A 21,149-nucleotide genomic window follows, 5' to 3' on the forward strand; every position below is an offset into this window, starting at 1 on the left:
GTCGATGCCTGTAAAACTCCCTGACTTACACGACCAGTACAGCTGCAGACTTCCACAGGAGCACTCCTTAGGGACGTAAGCCTCTGAAAAGCCTCCCTACCTTCAGCTTGTTGCCAGTGCTGCCAGGTTCCCCGCATTGTCACAGTGGCCCCTCCCAAGCAGTACAAGCCCCTAAATGGGTAGGAACTGATTCTCAGTTCCATGATCTAGTGTCTGGTGATTATGGATCTGAAATTTAAAGCCCAAGCCAGAGACAGAAGCCAGGATTAAAATATTCCATTGAGCAAAATAACACATTTTCCCCGTTACTGTGGGAGTGATGAAGGAGGAAAAACTAAGCTTGTATCCTCAGTTCTCATTAGTCCATCCATGAAAAGCTCCCACCAGCCCAGCATAATGAGGCATAATCCACGGCATTTTAAGGAGAGCCCGTAACCCACAGTAATACAATCAAATGTGGATGAGGGAGCGACACGAAGTCCTCCCTATAAGCAGGGCTTTGCCATCTGTCTAGAGAAGAGGAGAAAGCTTGGACACAGCCTCACTGGAGGTTCTGGTGACTCTGTCCAACTGAGAGCAGACTGGTGTGTCCAGCCACCCTGTTTTGCCCAGGATCCTACCAGTTCTTATACTGAGAGTCCTGGGTAAACCAGGGTGATCCCCACCTACTCAGCTCCCTCCTGGCTTAATCCCTCAGCACTCCTGTGTTTCTGAACTAACGTCCCCGTTCTGGGCTGTACTCTTACCTCGGTAACTTGCTGCATTTACTGGAGTGGGTTGTGACTGTCACTTTGCTGTCACTCTGCAAGACAGGCACCACAACTGGAGCATCTGCTTCCTGCCCCAAATTTCACAGAATGCCTGTCGCATAGCAGGTGCTTGATCTGCATTTGGAAGTGAACTTTTATCCCACAACAGTGAACCGAGTGCCTGTACTGCCCTCTCTCTCCTCCTCCCTCAGATATACCGGTCTGTGCCCACGATCACGTCAGTTGGCATCTGATTGGAATGAGTTCTGGGCCCGAGCTGTTCTCCATCCATTTCAATGGCCAGGTCCTGGAGCAGAATCACCACAAGGTCTCCGTCGTCACCCTCGCCAGTGCAACGTCTGCTACTGCAAACATGACCATGGGTCCAGAGGGGAGGTGGATCGTATCTTCTCTCATCCCCAAACACTTCCAAGGCAAGGCGCTCTTCCGGCAGGCTCGCTTATGGATGCAGCACTGCTGCCCTGGCTCCCGTTCCTCCTTCTCCTCGCCTTTCAAACCACCTCCCCGCACCCAACATACATGCCCTGGGACCTCACAGAATTTAGATACTCTGCTTCTAGACATGGAACCAGGGCTTGGGGATGAAGGAAGTGAAGGAATTGGCAAAGATTGTTTTAAATGATGCAAAAGCTGAAGAGAGCTCTGCTTCCTCAAAAGGAGGAAAAGAGGAAGGAAATAAATGCTACAGAGAGGAATTCTTTCTTGGGGGTTGTCATGTGTAGCCAAAGGAACAGACCTGGAGGCTAGAACGAGACAGACACCCACAAATTAGAGAAGCACCAAAGCACCAAGAGTGCCAGAGCTTTAACACAGAACTGCCCTTCACGACAAGATGGGCACACGCCTGACATGGGCGCTCGCTAGAGGGTGTTAAGAGTAGGGATCATGTGTACAGAGACTAAAACCTGAGTAAATGCCATCTCTATGGCCATCTGATTTTGTTACCAGAGTAACCGTGTGTCGGCAACACATGCCAGGAAGAACTACTTCATGGCATGTTTTCTTTTCACACCAAGCAACTAAAATTATGTTCAAAGTAACAAAAAATTGCAACAATATCCATGGAAGATACAGTTCCTAATAATAATAAAACAAAAATAGAAACTAACTTTAATCAAGGATAAGCACCATCCCGTATTGCAATTTAATCTTCAATGACAATTTCATTAACTACGTACTGTTGTTATCTTCATTTTTCAAAGTCAAATAACAGGAAAAATAAGAATTTAACAAGATCTAAATTATAGGGTTTGCTGTTGTTTTGGGGTGCTGGGGCTAGGACATAGGGCCTCCCACATGCTGAGATTTACCACAGAGCTACACCCCAGAATCTACAAATTTCGAGAAATCTTCCTGCTCCAGAAGAAACACAGGGACTGCTCCCAGGTGCTTCCTCTAGTACCAGTTGTCACTCTCACCTCCTCCCCTCCACAGCCTGGCACTCTTACTTCTGGAGGCCACAGGAGGAGTTCCAAGCCAAAACGCTCACTGTCACTGTTTAAATCTTCCCCAAACTGATTTTAAAAACGTGTTTTGATCAACAATTTTGTATCTCAAGTCCTTCCCTGTCTTATGTCTTAATGCCAGCTGGGATGCAGGCTTACATGACATTAAAAACTGCCCAAAAAAAAATAGGAATCCTAAGAAACTAACCAGAGACCAGAGGCGGCACATTAAGAGGTGGGAATACTTCATCGCTGCAGAGGAAGTCATCTGGGACTACGCACCTGTCATTTCCAGCAAACATGGATAAGTGAGTCCCTGGGTCCATTTCACCCTGCAAAGGTTTGAGACCCTTTGGCAGGGTCCTATGTGTGGGGTGAAGTGTCACAAGCAGACATTTCCCAGGGTCATGTGTGTTTGTTTCCATTCAGGCCTCCTTGTCAAAGTCAACATGCGTGACCCCAAAACCTAACCCAGGGAGTTCAGCCCAACTAACAAGCAGTCCACTGCAGCTGCTACCGTCTGCCACATGCCACGCTCCATCCTTCCCAAGAGCTCACCGCAGTTCTACGAGTTAAGAGACTGCCTCTTAACCTTCTATAGAAGAGGGACTGTGTCAAGATATTAAGAAATCTGGAAATGTGAATAGCTCCTGAATAGTTGAAAAGGACTGAATTCACTCATAATAAGAGAAATGCAAATTAAGCTTCACTGGAATATTGTTTTTTGCCTATTAGGGCTGTTCATATGTCAGGCTGTGGAAAATAAGTATGGTCATATATTACTGGTAGCAGATACATTGGTAAGGCCATTCAGGAACCTGGCCAAAATGAATCAAAATAATAAATGCATATATGCCCTCCAAGCCAGCAATCCCACTCTGGGAATTTAGCTACATAGTCTCCCTGCTCACAGGTAAGATGATGGACATACAGGGCATTCAGTGCTGTACTGTCAGGCAATAGGAAAAGATTTAATAATAACCCCAAATGTCTAGCAACAGGAATGATGTTTGATAAATTATAATATAACCCATTACAATGGAACACTGTGCAGCTGCCAAAAATCAAATACACAGAAAAGGATGCCAATGTTCTCTATATGCTAATATGAAAGTCCCAGAAGATATGTTGTTAAGTTAGAGTCAAGAGTAGTACAGAGAGGATAAACAGCACCTTATGTTAAAGAAGCAGGGAGATAAGAATATTTATATTTGCAAGTCATATTTTGCATTAAAATTCTGGAATTACACACATGAACTTAATATAATTCAGAAAAATTTGGGGAGCATATGAGTTTTCACTGTAATAGAAATCATGTGAATGTATTTTCTATTCAAAAAACCAAGAAAAAGAACAAAGATGAAACTTGGCCAGGATTATATAATTAGTGACAGAAGGGAGACAGGAATCTGGTGTTTTTCACTGCTCAAAATAAATGCATCTACTTTTGCAAACTAAGGTAATAAAGAGCGTCAGGGGAAAGTACTTCCTGTTATTGGCCCTAAATCACTTATCCTGGTGGCTACAGAAGATAAGTGAAGGAGGTCATTTTTTGGTCTACACCTGAGAAGGGTGGATATCAAGAAGGAGAGCCCAATAGCTCAGGGCTATGACTAATAAAGATGGTGAGACTTCCTGGGTAGAAAAGTGCTCTGGGCAACTGAGAAGCACCTGAAAGTCAATAAGGGAATCATAGACGGAGTAACAGGGAAGACTGAAAATGTCCTAGTGTGTCCTATCCTTTCCTGTAATGTGGCCCTTTTTCCAGGGACACCTAAAGGTCTACTGCATGAGAAGGACAGAAAGGTCTAACCTGGTACCTGCAACTCTACCATTGGTGGAAGAGACAACCAAGAAGTCTCTAGTTTTCCAACTAGATAGAAGGCATTAGGACCTTGCAAACTACAGAAATTTTTAGAGAACTAGCATTCTAGCTAACCCCAAAGCAGAACTTCTAAGCACAAGGGTTTCCCCATCCTGCTGGGGTCTCTATTGAGGAAGTGGTTTAATTTTTCTTTATTATTATTTCATTTCACTTTAAAGAAAATACAGGTCTCTGCACTTGGACAATTTCTCAAACCAAATTGGAAAATATTATAAGAAAGTTGTTTACAAACAGTACCAAGATGAGACCTTCACCAAACGCGTAGAGAATTCCAATATCAAAGAAGAAGGAATTTTGGGCCCTATTATCAGAGCCCAGGTCAGAGACACACTCAAAGTAAGTAACATAAAGAACCATGAAAGAAATGAAATGACAAAAGAGATCATGGCATGCTTGCTTGTTTATTAATTTTTTTTAAAAAAATTGTGATAGTCTTTAAGAAAAAATGATTGCCAAAGTTAATATCTGCATTTATTTATAATCTGCTCAATAATACAAAAGGCCTGGGATTTATCTTCAAATTATTAATGAAAAAAACAGAGTGAATGTAGTCGGGGTGGAGTATAATATGAGACCAAAGAAAACAAAGTCATAAATAAGTAAAACAAAATCCATACCATATGATCCTAAGAGACCACTTGCAAATTTGGTGCTAAACTCTATGACAGTCAACGAGAAAAGGAAATGTGCCAGAGCAAGACTCATGCAGTCATAAAAGAACCACAGTCTTCTGACACTAAGACCTAAGGAATTTCTCCCATAGATCCTGCAAGTGCGGGGGCAAGGTGGTAGACAACATCATACACAGAATTCCTACAACTGTTGTAGATGTAAAATGCCATCAGCGTCTTTAAAATAATGCATCTCGTTTTTTTTGTCACAGTAAACACAATGGAGTAAAGCCAAATCTTTAATGTGATCTAGGTATGTAGTTCCTAAAGGTTGGTCTCTGATAAAGGTAAATTTAGATATAAATTAAGAACTTGGAGTTTTCATCAGACAATTCTCTTTAAATATTACATCATATTGCTGAGATGCAAGAACTGGGTAACAGGAAATAGAAGGTTTTAATCTTTGGCAAGATCCTAGGATGCAGTAATCCACAGTTTAAGGGTGATTTAAAGGCTTTGGTAATCAGCCAAGCAGAAGATAAGACTAAGATTCTCACTGGAAGGTTAGAAGACCGAAGCCTATGCTGTTCATTCCCAAACAGCAAAAGACAAAAGCACTCCCGGTGCTTCTCCCTCCCTCATGTCTGGTTCCTGCTAGGTGCTCTAGTAGGTATAAACATGCCTCATAGGGAATTCAAGGCCTGGTTATTTGTACCCTGCAGGAAGATGGCTTTAATGACAGTGGTCCTAGGACATCTGGCAGGAGAGGGACCATGGCCTAGAGATGAGAAGGACCAGGCTGAAAATGAGCTGTGGTCCAAACTAAAAGGAGAACAGGAACCAAGTGGAGACCAGCTTGCAGAGGGTGATACACTAGGAGGAAAAACGCAGTCTCTCCCAGGCTGTCCACTTTAATATGAATGTGAACGTCTCAAAGCCTCCTGCCACGTTTCTGGAGAGGTTGTTGCTCAGATAAACAGAACTAATTTCTCCGTGTGGGTGTGTGTGCGCGCGCGCGCGCGTGTGTGTTTGTGTGTGTGTGTGTACAAGTGTGCACCTGGACAATTTTTCAAACAAAATTAGAAAATATTATAAGAAAGTTGTTTACAAATAGTACTAGGATGAGACCTTCACCAAATGTGTAGAGAATCCCAATACCAAAGAAGAAGGAATTTGGGACCTCTTATGAGAGTGCATGTGCACATGCACACACATACACAGAGTAAATATGCAAAGATAATGTCCTTTATTAGTTCTCGAGTGATCTTAAACACTGAAGTAATAAATCTAACCTTGTAGATTGTGTTCAAAAATATGGCCAGTCGAGTCTACAGCATTTACCCTCATGGAGTGACCTTCTCTCCTTACGAAGATGAAGTCAACTCTTCACACACCTCAGGTTGGAATCTTTCACTTCTACTGAAAGAACTAGTGGCCTCTGAGAGGCTTCCATGTTTTTCTGTTTCCCTTCTTGCCCTGTGGTATAACTAGTGCAGTTAACTGTTTACACACAGGAATATCCTACAAATCACAACAAAACCTTTCTCACTTCAGGCAGTTTGTCCTAGTAGTAACACAATATGGTAACCATTATTAGTGTCATGGCGGCCCCTAGTGGAGCAATACTGGCTGGCTACATGCTAGTCAGAATTCAAGAAGTGTTTCATAAACAGTAAAAATTATATTCCATTCCTGATATTAATTGGTTCTGATGAGAGTCAAAATATTTAATTTTTATTCATTATAATGAAATAATTCTCTAAATGCAAACAAAACTGAGTACATTTTCTTTCAGGCAGTCACACCATGATCAGAGCAGTTCAACCAGGGGAAACCTATACTTACAAGTGGAACATCCTAGAGTTTGATGAACCCACAGAAAATGACGCCCAGTGCTTAACGAGACCTTACTACAGTGACGTGGACATCACAAGGGACATTGCCTCTGGGCTGATAGGGCTACTTCTAATATGTAAGAGCAGATCCCTGGACAAGAGAGGCATACAGGTATTCTGTCTGTGAGATAACGCCTCAGAAATTCTGGGAGTTTCTTATGGATGAAACAAGCTAAATGTTCTTGCTAAATTATGAGGTTTCCTTCTAGAGAACAGTAAATTCCAGGTAATCTTCTTTAGCTTGACTGTGATGACATTTACCAATTTCATTATTTTTTTCTTTTCTGTTTCATGTGAACTCTCTTTACACAAGGCAACTTTATAGTGTGATATCATATTTTCTTAATTTCAAATTCCATGTCTGTTGGTAAGAAAGTCACTTAGCTTCTCCTAATTTCTTCCCTTTATCAAATGGGCAATACCCCTCCTAAAATTTTTACAGAGAGGCTTGGGAGCTCAGTGATATATCACCCAGTAAAGTAGAAAGCTTTGTACCCACCTTTTTTATTTCTAGACACCCACAACTGAGCAACAGGAAAGACTCCCTGAAAGCAGATGCACTTGGAGAGACCATTTCTAGTGAAGGTGAACCAGACATGGTCTTTCCCTGGTGAGACTTAATCACACAGAAAAATGTGATCAGAGTTGGTTTTCCAAGCTTATCTTCACTGAAGATTAATATCTCAAAGTGTTAACCTAAAATTCCCATTTGGGCTTGTAACAATGAAAGAGGTACCATCCCAAGGCATACAGAATAAATAGGCACCTGAGAAAAATCAGAAATAGATACTTAGAAGATCCTGATATGTTGAGCAGATGGGAAGCAGGTAGGAGAGGCATGAGGCTTCCCTACTGAAACCTGTTCGGCCTCCACAACTCTTTGGAATACATGAGTCAATCACGCCTGTGAAAGGTGTTCAGTTAAGAGGTAAGTAGACTTGCAGCAGCCATGGTGAAGTGGAATTTTTTCTCTGGGATATTTTAGCCTCTGAATTTTCAAATCTGCTGTTTGCTCTTGCATGCTAGCTTTAGCTTGGGCAAATGCTTGGTACACAACAGGCTCTTGTGCCTTGAACTGAGCAGCCCCCAAGGACAGCGCCCTCTGGTGTCTGAAGAATTTGGTGTTACAGATAAGCAGCAGAATGTTTGTCTCTGAACACAGCCCTTTAACCCTCCAGAAGGCAGCAGACATTGAGCAGCAGGCTGTGTTTGCGGTGTTCGATGAGAACAAGAGCTGGTACATTGAGGACAACATCAACAAATTTTGTGAAAATCCTGATGAGGTGAAACGTGACGACCCCAAGTTCTATCAATCCAACATCATGAGCAGTAAGTTGGGGCACTGGTTCTGTCCATCAGGCTCTCACGCCTGTGGTCGAAGTCAGTCTGTGACTAGAGGCAGAGATAGGGGTGCTTTTCAGTAAGTACTGAAAAGCAGTTCTCTTACCCTCACTTCCAATTCAAGGACTTGGTGACAAAACCCTGGGGTGATGGGGCTGGAGTTGTAGCTCAGTGATAGAGTGCTTGCCTAGCATGTGTAAGGCATTGGGTTCAATCCTCAGCACCACATAAAAATAAATAAATAAAATAAAGGTATTGTGTCCATCTACAACTAAAAAAATATATATTTATATAAATACACACACACGTGTGTCAGTATGTGTGTGTGTTTATAAAAGAAAACCTGGGATGATGTCACTGCAGTCCATTTTTGTTATATTTTAAGCAAGAAGTCAAAGACTAGTCACACCAGGCACTTTTTGGTCTTTTTGGGCTCCTATTCTCAATGAGTGTATGTGTGTGTGGATGTGTGTGTGCCCATAAATGTGTATGCATGTATGTGTGTGCATGTGTGTACATGCATGCATGTGTGTGCGTGGGTATGTGTGTGTGAGTCTGCACTTGCTCTGGGCAGTGAGGAAGGGGGCAGGGAAGGTGTTAAGGCCCTGCTCAGTGGTATCTGGGGACTTAACACTTGTGCAGGGTGAACACTCCTTATTAAGGCCAGGGTGGAAACAAGATAGGTTATCCAAAGCTGGATTGTCAAGTCAAAGTAAAGCAAAATGAGTCTGGGGACTCAAGATTCTGGGAAAGGCAATGCATGAAGAGGTTTTAAGTGAGCAGTAAAAAGTTCAGAACAGAAGAATTCCCTAGCTGGGGTTCAGCCATTTGCTGCAGTTCCAAAGTTCACTGCCATGGGGAATCCAAGAGAACTTTCACTGAGGCAGCTAGAAGCAGACTTCACTACAGCCAGGGGCCCTCCTGTGCCTCAGAGTCAGGAGTCACCTTCTCTGATACTCATAACTCTGAGGATGAGTTCTCCAAGGTCTGTTCACATAGCTCCAAATGACTGACAACTGGGGATTACCAGAACCGATAGGTGCCATGACATATCATTCTAAATGGAAGTTATTCTCATCTTTCTTCCCATAATTTCATTTCAGCAGTGAACCTAGACCAGTGCTGTCCAATAAAAATTACATGAATCACATGTAATTTAAAATTTTCTAGTAGCTACATTAAAAGGGAAAGAGAAATAAGTGATATTAATTTTAATGATGTGTTTTATTCAACCCACTATATTCTAGACATTATCATCTCAAAATACAATCAACATAAAAATTAATAAGACTTACTTTATTTTTGTCTTTGAAATCCAGCATGCATTTTATTTTTACAGTACATCTTATCTACCACATTTCAAGTGTCCAAAGATCACCACATTGGACAGTGTAGCTATGAACCATCTAGACAACCATCTAAAAACAGGGTACAAACTAGTGACACATTACATCAGTGATTCAACATGCATGTACTAAGTGCCCACTTGAAAGTTTGACAAGTGTCAGGCACTGTACCAGCACTACAGGTATAGTGGTAATCTAAGCAGATGTCAGTCCTGTTCATAGAAACTAGATCTTTGATTTGATTACCACACTTAGTACATAAGAAAGATACTATATAAAGCAGTATATTTTAAAAATAATTAAAATATTTTAACACTTGAATGAAAATTTTAACTTATACAGATGAGATTAAATGGCAATAAAAATGTCAAAATATGCTAAATAGGCTCTTTTAGGGCAACATTCGTTTTTACTCAATGACCAATATTTCAAGAAGATGAATTTCTTATATTGTTCTTCCAAGTAGAATTATTCTGGACAATATTCTAAATTGACTTCAAAGACAGCACAGAATATGAGATATCTAACATACCTCAGATAAATGAACGAAAGGCTTTGTCTCTCTCCTGGCATTGCTCTCTTAGCTAACTTAGAATAGGCTCCCTTGGGGAAGTCTGCATTTGACCTTCTAGCCACACTTAGACCTGGAAGTGTAATCTTGAATGAACACTGATTTGACATAGCCAGATGAATGCTGGACAGGTGCCTCAGGGAGAAGGAGATGCTGCCTCTGGGTGGCACCTGGAGTTCTAACAGCCCTCACTCTTGCAGCTATCAATGGCTATGTGCCTGAGAGCATACCTACTCTAGGATTCTGCTTCGATGACACTGTCCAGTGGCACTTCTGCAGTGTGGGGACCCAGGATGATATTCTGACCATTCATTTCACTGGTCACTCATTCATCTACGGAAAGAAGCATGAGGACACTTTGACCCTCTTCCCGATGCGTGGAGAATCTGTGACTGTCACAATGGATAATGTTGGTGAGTAAGAGCATGGACACTTGGAGAGAAAGCTGACTTTGAACCTCTGGTAAAGTCTGTTGCAGCTCTCCAGATGACCACTGCTGGTGGGTCCATCTTCCTGACCCCTGCAGGCTATCCTTCCACAATTTCTATTTGGGAAGTTAATGACTTAAATAGATTCAGTCCTTTCGTGTGGTTTTCACTGATAGAATCTCTGGACCAAGTGGGAAGTAAAGACACACCACAGCAGGATACAGCATAACCTTGAGGAAGAAGCACAAATATTTTGACCTCAGAAGAGCATTTCCTTTTATTAAAATGCACTTTTCAACTTTTTAAGACTACCATGCTACCCAGAGTCAGCAATCATCAGATACAGTGCCTTCAAGGCTGCCTCAGGACAGCTTTGGCATGTTAGACCTTAGTTCCAATCCAGCTCTGCCACTCCATCTCTTATAAACTTGAACAAGCTACTTGGCCTCATTGAGCCTCAAATTATACATCTGAAAGACGGTATAATAAAACTTTATAAAGCTGCTTCAGCAGTTATAGTATGCACTAAGTGCCTGGCACTCAACAAGTGGTGACTGTTGGAGACATCCAGAAAATCTTGAGTGTCAGCAATTCATGCCACTCATGCCATTTCAGAGAGACTCAAACTAGCACTTGCCCCACCTGAATTATTTCTTAGAAATGCCTAAATATGTCTTATTTGTTGGAGTAGACAACATCATCCCCTAACTCCAACTCTCAAACAAGATGCAGAGCTAACAGGATTTTAATGATATCCAAAGTCTATTTTATTCTTGATCCACCCCTTTATTAATACATTCTAAAATAGTGATTCTAGAAGTATCTGTGCTGAAGAGCTTCTTTTCCTCCCGAATCCCCACTGACCAATACTTTTGGTCAATATTCTGTTAAACAAAATAAGTACACTTACCATGTGCTCCAATGCCACAGCAATGTTAAATTGCTCTAACATTTTTTTTAAAAATACATTATTCTTGGTTTATTTCCTTATGTCATCATGGCCAGTAATTCAGTTCACAGACTGGCAGTGGTCCATCATCCACACTGAGGCATCCCCACTAAAGTTCACTAGAAAGAACACGCCACAATGGATCCTAGTGTTTTCATATCTTTTCCTGGACCTTTAGCCATCTCTTCTCTCTTTCTTCTTCTGAAGGAACTTGGATGTTAACTACCATGAACTCCAATCCAAGAAGCAAAAACCTCAAGCTGAGATTCAGGGATGTTAAGTGTATCCGGGATGACGAGGACGACTCATATGAGATCTATGAACCTCTAGCTCCTACAGTCATGGAAACACGGAAGATGCGTGAATCTTCGGAAAATGAACACGAAGAGGACAGCCCTGATGATGATTACCAGGATACACTGGCTTCGTCATTAGGGATCAGGTCATTCAGAAACTCATCACTGAATCAGGAAGAGAATGAGTTCAACCTTACTGCCCTTGCTCTGGAGGACAACTCCGAGTCCATTTTCCCAAGAAGAGATACAGCTATTGACTCAAATTTTTCTTCCCCAAGTAACAGTAGTAGGCATATAGCTAATAATCCCACAGAACCTCAGAAAACCCTTCCTCACTCAGGAGCCACCAAAGTTGGTCCCCCACTGGGGTACCTTGTTGGCTTAGGTGAGAACTCGGTTATCAACACTTCCACGGCAGAGCATTCCAGCCCATATTCTGAAGACCCTCTAGAAGATCCCTTGCAGTCAGATGTCACAAGGATAAGCCTGCTTCCACCTGGGGCAAAAGGACTGAGAAATCAGGAGCATTCCATACATCAGGTATCTAAGGCAGAGAGGGACCGAGTAGCAAAGCACAGGTTCTCCTGGATGAAATTACCAGCCTACAAAATTGGGAGGCATTTAAACCATGGTAACACTTCTTCCAGAAGGAGACCCTGGAAGGACCTTCCAAGTGAGCCCTTACTCTTAAAACAAAAGAATCCATCTAAGACTTTGAATGGAAAATGGCATTTGGTTTCTGAAAAGGGTAGCTATGAAATAATACAAGACACTGATGAAGATGTAGCTGTTAGTAAGCTCCCAAATAGCCCCCAGAATGTCTCAGGGACTTGGGGAGGAAGCCTTCCTCCTATAAACAAGCCTGACATGCCTAGTGACCACCCAAAGTTCCCTGGAGTTAGACATAAATCCTTACAGATAAGACAGGATGGAGGAAATAATGGACTGAAGAAAAGACCATTTTTCATCAGAACACGAAAAAAGAAAAAGGAAGAGAAGCTTGAACACCGTGTTCCTCTTTCTCCAAGAGGATTTAATCCTCTAAGAGGAAAGGCCTACAACACATTTTCAGAAAGGAGATTTAATCATTCCCTGTTATCCCACAAGTCCAATGAAACATCTCTTAATCAGACATCCACATCTGTCAATCTTGACTGGACAATCTCACTTGACCATAATCAAAAGACCCCAAATAACACTAGCCAGACAAGCTCCCATCCAGATCTTTCTCAGACAGTGCCCCCAGAAGAACACTATCACACGTTTCCTATCCAAGACCCTAATAGAACACATTATACAGACCCCAGTCACAGGTCCTCTCCTCCAGAGCTCAGCCAGGTGCTTGACTATGACCTGAGCCATGAGTTCCACCCTACTGGCATGGGTCACATGTCCCCTTCATTGGAACATGAGGGCTGGCAGACACCTATCTCTCTAGATCCCAGTTACCCATTCCTTTCTTCAGACGAGGGTCAGATGACCCCCTCCTCCCCAGACCTCAGCCAGACAATACCCTCCCCAGACCCAGGTCAGATGACCCTCTCTCCAGAACTTGGTCAGAGAAACCTGGACCCAGATTTGGGTCAGATGACCCTCCCTCCAGAACTTGGTGAGAGAAATCTGGACCCAGATGTGGATCAGATAACCCTTTCACCAGAACTTGGTCAAGCAAATCTGGACCCAGATGGGGGTCAGACGACCCTCTCTCCAGAACTTGGTCAAGCAAACCTGGACCCAGATGGGGGTCAGATGACCCTCTCTCCAGAACTTGGTCAATCAAACCTGGATCCAGATGGGGGTCACATGACCCTCTCTCCAGAACTTAGTCAGATAACCCTGAACCCAGACAGGGGTCAGATGACCCTTTCTCCAGAACTTGGTCAGACAAACCTGGACCCAGATGGGGGTCAGATGACCCTTTCCCCAGGCCTCAGCCATGTGACTCTCTCTCCAGACCTGGGTCAGACAATCCATCTTCCTAATCTCAGCCCAACACTGCCTCCTCCAGACCTTGGCCAGACATCTTACCCTTCTGAGTCCAGCCAGTTGTTGCCGCTTTCAGAATTCAATCAGACCTTTCCTAATCCAGACCCTGTGTACATGCCATCTCCTCTACCGTCTCCAACACTCAGTGATGCTTTTGTATCAAAGGAATTTAATCCACTGGTTGTGGTGGGCCTCAGCAGAGATGATGGAGATTACATTGAGATCATTCCAAGGCAGGAAGTCAAAAGCAGCGAAGAAGATTATGTTGAAATGGACTATGTGGCCTATGATGACCCTTACCAAACTGATACTAGGACAGACATCAATTCCTCCAGAAACCCTGACAGCATTGCAGCCTGGTACCTCCGCAGCAACAACGGAAACAGAAAGTATTATTATATTGCTGCTGAAGAAATATTCTGGGATTATTCAAAATTTGCACAAAGGTTTGACTAGCTTTCTCTTTCTATATTATCATTCTTTGACTACTGATTATAAAAAAGGAACTCCAATAGTGTGGGTAGATAATTCTAGGCAAATGACCTTTGGTTCCCCAATTGCAACTTGGCCTGTAAAATTTATTTTTATCAATTCCAAAAATTAGTTTCTCTACATTAGATAATACCTGGACAATATGAGACAGTCCTGTGGAAAGTCTATGATATTCTAGAGGTAAATAAACCTCCTGTCTCTTCTTCTCTTACCACACATGTTCTACCCTTCTTCTTGCTCCAGTGCAGTTTCTTCTATTCATAGCTATCAGATAATCATTATGATTTAATTGAAGTTGGTTTCAAATTCAAATTCTGATGGAGAAATCTCCTTTTTCATTTACTTGTTTACAACACAGAGTTTATAAAGGATCCATGCACTTTCTTAAAATATCATTTTCAATTTTGGTATTGCTTAGGGAAGAAAGTCATATTGGGCTGAAGATACAAAGAGAGAAGAGAGAGGAGAAAAGGAGCAAGGCTTAGTCAACTACAGGCTCTCAGGTTTACTGCACGGTGACTGTGCACAAACTTGTCTAAAAGTAGTTCACTGCTCTTACAGAGCCACCTGTTACACTAATTAATTAAAAACAAAAGTGTAATTAGAGTATGCAAACATAATACATGGTGTGACTTAGGCATATTAGCTCATTAATCTGATGCCTGACATTTCCATGTTAGAACTCTGTTTAAAATACTTTCTCCCTGACTTCCTACTGAATGGTAGCACTCATTACTCTATGTGAACAACCAGTTATCCAAGGAGTTCTAAGGAAGACCCTGAGGGGATAGCTCTTAGGGTCTGTGCAGAGCAGAAAGGGTAGGAATCACTCCTTCAAGATCGTGGGTCCCACTCAAGGCCTACAACCCACTTTTATGGCAAAGCTGTTTTGCCCATTCTGTGTGTTCTTTGAGATTGTGTTCTATGCTCAGAGTCGTATGGCTGAGGCTAGTAGGGGAGAACGACCAGAAAGAAGGCAGAGTAAAATTTTCTGTTGATGGTTATGGACTATAACAAATATGATGTGTTTGACAGATGAGCTTTTGACTTATTTCCATAGGCTTGGGAGATTTGAGAGTCAGTGGGAGAATTTGACAACCACTGGCCTCAGATGGAGCTAATGAGAATACATGGAGAATAATGACCTGTATTTACATTTTTAATTAAACATTTTATGATGATTGTAGATTCACATGCAGTTATGAGAAATAACACAGATTCCTTGTATCCTTTACCTGTTTTCCCAGTGGTAATATCTTGCAAAACTATAATCTTCTATCACAACCAGTATACTGACATCAATACCATGAGGATGAAGAGCATTCCATCGCCACAAATGTCTCTCTTGCTGCCCTTCTGTAGTCACACCCACTTTCCTCCCACCACCTCCTGCATGCTGACAACTCTGCACTGGACTTCATTCTGTATTTTTTTTTTTTTTTTTGTCATTTCAAGAATATTACATAAGTGCAACATGTAACTTTTGGGGATTGGCATTTTTCACTTAGCATAATTCTCCAGAAAGTCATCCAAGTCTTTGCATGTATCGGTAGTTCATCCCATTGCTGAGTAGTATTCCATAAGATTGCTGTGTGTGCCACAGGTTTTTGTTGTTGATGTTGTTTTATATATTTAGGGTATCATGTTTATATATATATATATATATATATATATGTAAATTTGAAATGCCTAATTCTGGCTAATTGACACATGCATTACCTCACATACTTACCTGTTGTGATGAGAACACTTAAAATCTACTTTTAGTAATTTTTAAGACCATACTACACTGTTATTAACTATAGTCACCATATTGTACAATAGACCTCCTGAAAGTATTCTTCCTAACAAACTGAAATTGTGTATCTTTTGACCAACATCTTTCCTTCTTCAAAGCCTCTGGTAACTACCACTCTACTCTCTGGTTCAATGTTTCCAGATTCCTTATATAACTGAGATCATGTGATATTTGTGTTCTGTGCCTGTGCCCTCCAGGTTCACCATGTTTTTAAAAATACAGAATGTCCTTCTTTTTAAAGTTTATGATGCTCCATCGTGGATACGCACCACATTGTCTTTATCCATTCATTCACTGTAGGCACTTAGGTTCATTCCACATCCTGGCTGTTGTGGACAGCGGGGCAGTGAGTGTGGAGTGCAGGGGTCTCTCTGATTCACGTTCTTTGGATACATGCCCAGAAGTGAGATTGCTGGGCATGTGGTAGCTCTATTTTTAATTTTTCAAGGAACTGCTACACTGCTTTCCACAATGGCTATAAACTAATTTAACTGTACCCGGTACCAACAGTGTACAGGGTTCCCTTTTTTCCACATCCTTGCTCACAATTACCTCTTGTATATTTTATAAGACATCCTAAAAGATGTGAAGTGAAATCTCACAGTGGTTTTAATTTGCATTTCTTTGGTTATTAGTAATGTTGAGCATTTTTTCATATACCTTTTGGCCATTTGTATTTTTCCTTTTAAGAAAAACATATTCAGGTCCTTTGCCCATTTTTAATCAGGTTATTTGGGTTTTTATTTTCTCCTAGTCCATAGATTGTCTCTTAACTCTGTTGATTGTTTCCTTTTCTATTCACAACATTTTTAGTTTAATAAAATCCCATTTGTCTATTTTCACTTTTGTTACCTGTTTGGGGAGGTCATAGCCAAAAATATCTTTGCTCAGATCAATGTCAAAAAGATTAGAAGTAATGCATTTAGCAAAAGCAGAGAGTGGCTGCTTCTAGGGTACAAAACACTCATCCACCCAGGGCCTTCCACAGAGGTGACATTCCAACTCAGCTAGCAATTGTCACCTGACAGCCCAAGTTCTACTTCTGACACTGTCTAGTGAATGGCACCTTGTCTGCCTTTGATATTAAAATCTATGTTAATATATACTTATATTTGTTCATTTACTCAGGTGTTTGATAAAAATCTCACAAATAAAGCATACATAATTGACTACATATATTATAGGAATACTATAGGAATCTACTGTATATACTATAATAATACAGTAACACTGTATATACTATATAAAGAAATATGAGGAATTATATGAAAGATTTGACCTAGTCCAAAGAATCTTAGGAAGACGTACCTAGGAAATGATATGTGAGTTGGAAGTTAGAAAATATTCAATGGTGGGCCTTTTCATTCATTAATTCATCCATCAAGTATTTATTAAAGACTCTGTGCTAAATATTACATTCAGAAACAGTTTCCTAAATTCTTTTTAACAGTCTTTAGTTTCTTCTTTTAAATAAACCCTATTGTTAACATTTCAGTGAAATGGACAATGAAGACACTGACGACCTTCGAGAGGACACCACATATAAGAAAGTCGTTTTTCGAAAGTATCTTGATAGCACTTTTACTAAACGTGACCCTCAGGGGGAGTATGAGGAGCATCTTGGCATTCTTGGTCCTGTTATTAGAGCTGAAGTGGATGATGTCATCCAAGTAAGTCAACTTTTGAGTGCTACTAAGATCATCAGAGGAATTTCCACAAGCACCAGAGGTTGTAAAGGTGAAGGTGGTGAATGAATTCTCCAGAATTAACAAATAATCACATTTTTTTCAAAGACTGCTTGCCAAGCAATTTGACAATCTTTAAGACAAAAAAAAAAAAAAAAACTCACAATTTTTTAAATGCTGAAAACTATATAATTTGGAGGATATCATACAAATTTCTTGGGTTTTTTCTTGGTTTTTGATTTATTCTTTTTAGATATACATAGCAGCAGAGTATATTTTGATATATTATACATACATGGAGTATATATAACTTGCTCTAATTAGGATCCCATTCTTGTGGTTGTACATGATGTGGAGTTTCACTGATTATGTACTCACATATGAACATGGGAAGTTCTGGCTGATTCATTCTACTGTCTTTTCTATTCCCATCCCCCCTCTCTTCTCTCCATTCCCCTTTGTCTAATCCAATGAACTTCTATGCTTCCCTCTGTCCACATTGTGTGTTAGCATTTGCATATCAGAGAGAACATTTGGCCTTTGGTTTTTTGGGGATTGGCTTATTTCACTTAGTATGATAGTCTCCAGTTCTATCCATTTATCAGCAAATGCAATAATTTCACTTTTTATGTCTGAGTAATATTTCATTGTCACACTATAATTTCTATCTAAAGCTAACCTGTGTGAAGCTAACAGAAAACTAACACATTCAGGAACAGTTCAACTGAGTTTCATAGCAATAGCAGAGGTGGCAAGGGCAGTAATTTAGCAGTATCTCCTGGTATTTTCTTAAAAGAAAATAGAGTGAAGTTAAAGAAAACCAGTAAAGGAAATAAGTGTGTCTCTGAGCCTTCAGAAGTAAGCAAGTTCCCAAAGTATCTTCCCAATTCTGGTCATTTCCTTTAAAAATCCTGTATCCAGCTCCATGCCTTTAATTCTTTAATTCTTCCAACCTCTCCTGAACATTCAACCAAACAGCTGCTTCTCCAGGGCATTCCCAGCTAAACCCATTCATGCTTTGTCTATAGCACATGCTATCTTGGTTCCTGTTTCTATGCCTCTCCTCATTAGTAGTTTTTATTACAAAGTTTATCTCCCCCATCCTTCCTAACCTCTCACAAAATAATAATAATGATGGTGGTGGTGGTGGTGATGGTGATAAAAGGGTCCTGAGTCTAAAGTAAGCTATTTTAGATCCAGAAATATAACCTTTTTATATCTATTTAAGCATTTGTCAAATTTTCAGTGACTATTTGCTCTTTTTTAAAATGCACATTGGAGAACAAGAATATGTATTAATCAGTTTCCTGTCACTGTGACAAAATACCTGAGATGACCAACTTAAAGGAGACAAGATTTATTTTGACTCATGGTTTCAGAGATGCAGTCCTTGGTTGCTTGGTTCCATTGCTCTTGGGGCTGAGGCGAGCCGAACGTGGCAGAAGCTCACGGAGCAGCAGAGTGCTCACCACATGGCAGCAGGGAAGCAGAGAGAGGGTGGGGCTGGGGGCCCAATATCCTCTGCAAGGAAGCACCTCAGTGACCTACTCTTCTTTCTCCTGGTTCCCACCTCCTAAATATTCCACCACCTGTCAACAGTATCACAGGCTGATGACGAAGCCTTCAACACACAACCTTTGGGGAACCTGAGGATCCAAATCATAGCAGAATGCAAGGATCTTAACTACTCTACTTGTTCCATGAAGACATGGGAGGCAAGAATCCTCTCTCAAGATTAGGGGGATTTTAGTCACGAGAAACTATAGAAGAAATAGGCTAAGAGACCAGATGGTGCTGGGGCACGAAGACTCCCCATGCGGCATTTAAGATCCTCCATCATCTGGTCCCAGCCTGGTGTTCTTTGAGCCACATTTCCCACCAGGTCCCACCCAGCCCTGTGTACTTCAGCCACTCAGATGCTTGCTATCCCCCAAACTTGTCCTTCGCCCACCCCCCCAGGCCTGTCTGTGCTTTTCTGGGACCCTGAAAGCCTTGTTCCTCTTTCTCCCTCTGCTGAGACCGTGTTCATTCTATAAGGGCTAGTTCCATGTCTAAGGAACTTTCTCTCCTGAACATTCAACCAAACAGCTGCTCCTCTGGGGAACTCCCAGCTAAACCCATGTATCCTTTGTCTACAGCACCTGCTGCCTGGACTTGTGGCTTGGGTTCACATGTGCATATCTCTCTTCGCCAGTAGCTTGAAAGCCTGTCACAAGCAAGGCCAGGCCTCATTTGACTTCAAACCTCAGCGCCGATCACTATCATTTCACTTGTCAATAATGTCAACACTTTAGCCTTGGGCATGAGATTTCATGTTTTGGTGTTTCTGGGTAAACTACCTGAGCACTATCTCACAGGACGGTTGTGGAAGTAGATGAAATATTATGAATAAGGTGCTTTGCAATTGCAAGTGCTCTGATCTCACAATTGTCTACTTTGGCCCATCATGCTGACAATTTTTTGGTCTGGATTTTTGTTAAGCTCAAGTACATTTGTGGATTGTTCCTTGTTCTAGGTACGTTTTAAAAACTTAGCATCCAGACCATATTCCCTACATGCCCATGGACTCTCCTATGAAAAGTCATCAGAAGGAAAGACTTATGAAGATGACTCTCCTGAGTGGTTTAAAGAGGATAATGCTGTGAAGCCAAACAGCAGTTACACATATGTGTGGCATGCCACCGAGCGCTCAGGGCCCGAGAGCCCTGGCTCTGCCTGTCGGATCTGGGCCTACTACTCCTCCGTGAGCCCGGTAGGTCTTTCCATCTGAGGCTGTCACCATCCCCAGCCTCACAGCCGGAGTCTGCTCTGTGCGAGGATTGGATTTCTGTGTTGAGTCTGCCTAGCTTTCCATGAGGACGTGGAAGGGTGTGTTAGCCGTCCACAGCTACCACAACAGGGAGAGAGACACTCCTATTCAGTGGACAGGAGAGAGGATTATTTAAATGGCTCGCTCCCAGTTACAGTGCCTGAGTCTACAGTAAAAAAGTGTTTGATTTGCAATTTTCTAGAGCGCTTTATTGAAGCAGTGTTCTTCTGCTCTTTACAGAAGGACTGAAAGATTGGGACTACTTCCTTTAGCATTCTACAGTGTATATATAATCCCAGAAAATATGCTGTACATGATAAATATATACAAGTTTTTCAGATAATTTTTAAAAAGGATTTCTTAATTTGAGGTACAGTTGGAAGAGCACAAATTTAGTTTTTCTGTGTGTGTGTGGGGCTGGGGGTTGAGCCAAACATGCTTCATACATACTCTACCACTGAAGTACATCCCTAGCCCCTAGACTTAGATTTACATTCCTACTCTATCACAAATTATTTGACCTCTCTCAGTCTCAGTTTCCAAAATTAAAAATGAGATAATAGTATACAGCACTTGATAAATATTTGTTTAATGAACAAATTTATATTCATTATCGTAGAGGACAATTGTCAGGATTAAATGAGCCAAGAATATAGTACAGGTGCTCAAAAAATAGTATCCATTGTATTATCAATATCATTATTATCATCATTACTGGGATAAAGAATATAATCAGAGGAATGCAACAGAATTAAGTGATAAGTGCCCACATTTATTAAGCTATTGATTAATAATTTTCAAATTTAGAGCCTTTAAGAAGAGATTTCCTTTTCAATATGATT

At 41.3% G+C, this 21,149-nt stretch overlaps 1 protein-coding gene across 1 annotated transcript in view; it reads left to right on the top strand.

Moving 5' to 3' along the window:
- Window positions 1-21,149, top strand: part of F5 (coagulation factor V) — a 65,597-nt gene that overhangs the window by 27,745 nt on the left and 16,703 nt on the right. The window contains 12 exon segments of the mRNA XM_079107115.1: window positions 962-1,183; window positions 2,358-2,372; window positions 2,375-2,505; window positions 2,507-2,523; window positions 4,259-4,436; window positions 6,011-6,110; window positions 6,507-6,718; window positions 7,785-7,935; window positions 10,065-10,277; window positions 11,449-13,969; window positions 17,309-17,483; window positions 20,014-20,250. Of these exon segments, the coding sequence (XP_078963241.1) occupies window positions 962-1,183; window positions 2,358-2,372; window positions 2,375-2,505; window positions 2,507-2,523; window positions 4,259-4,436; window positions 6,011-6,110; window positions 6,507-6,718; window positions 7,785-7,935; window positions 10,065-10,277; window positions 11,449-13,969; window positions 17,309-17,483; window positions 20,014-20,250 (4,172 nt within the window).

This window comes from Sciurus vulgaris (genome assembly GCF_902686455.1).
Source record: "Sciurus vulgaris genome assembly, chromosome: 12".
Lineage (NCBI taxonomy): Eukaryota > Metazoa > Chordata > Mammalia > Rodentia > Sciuridae > Sciurus > Sciurus vulgaris.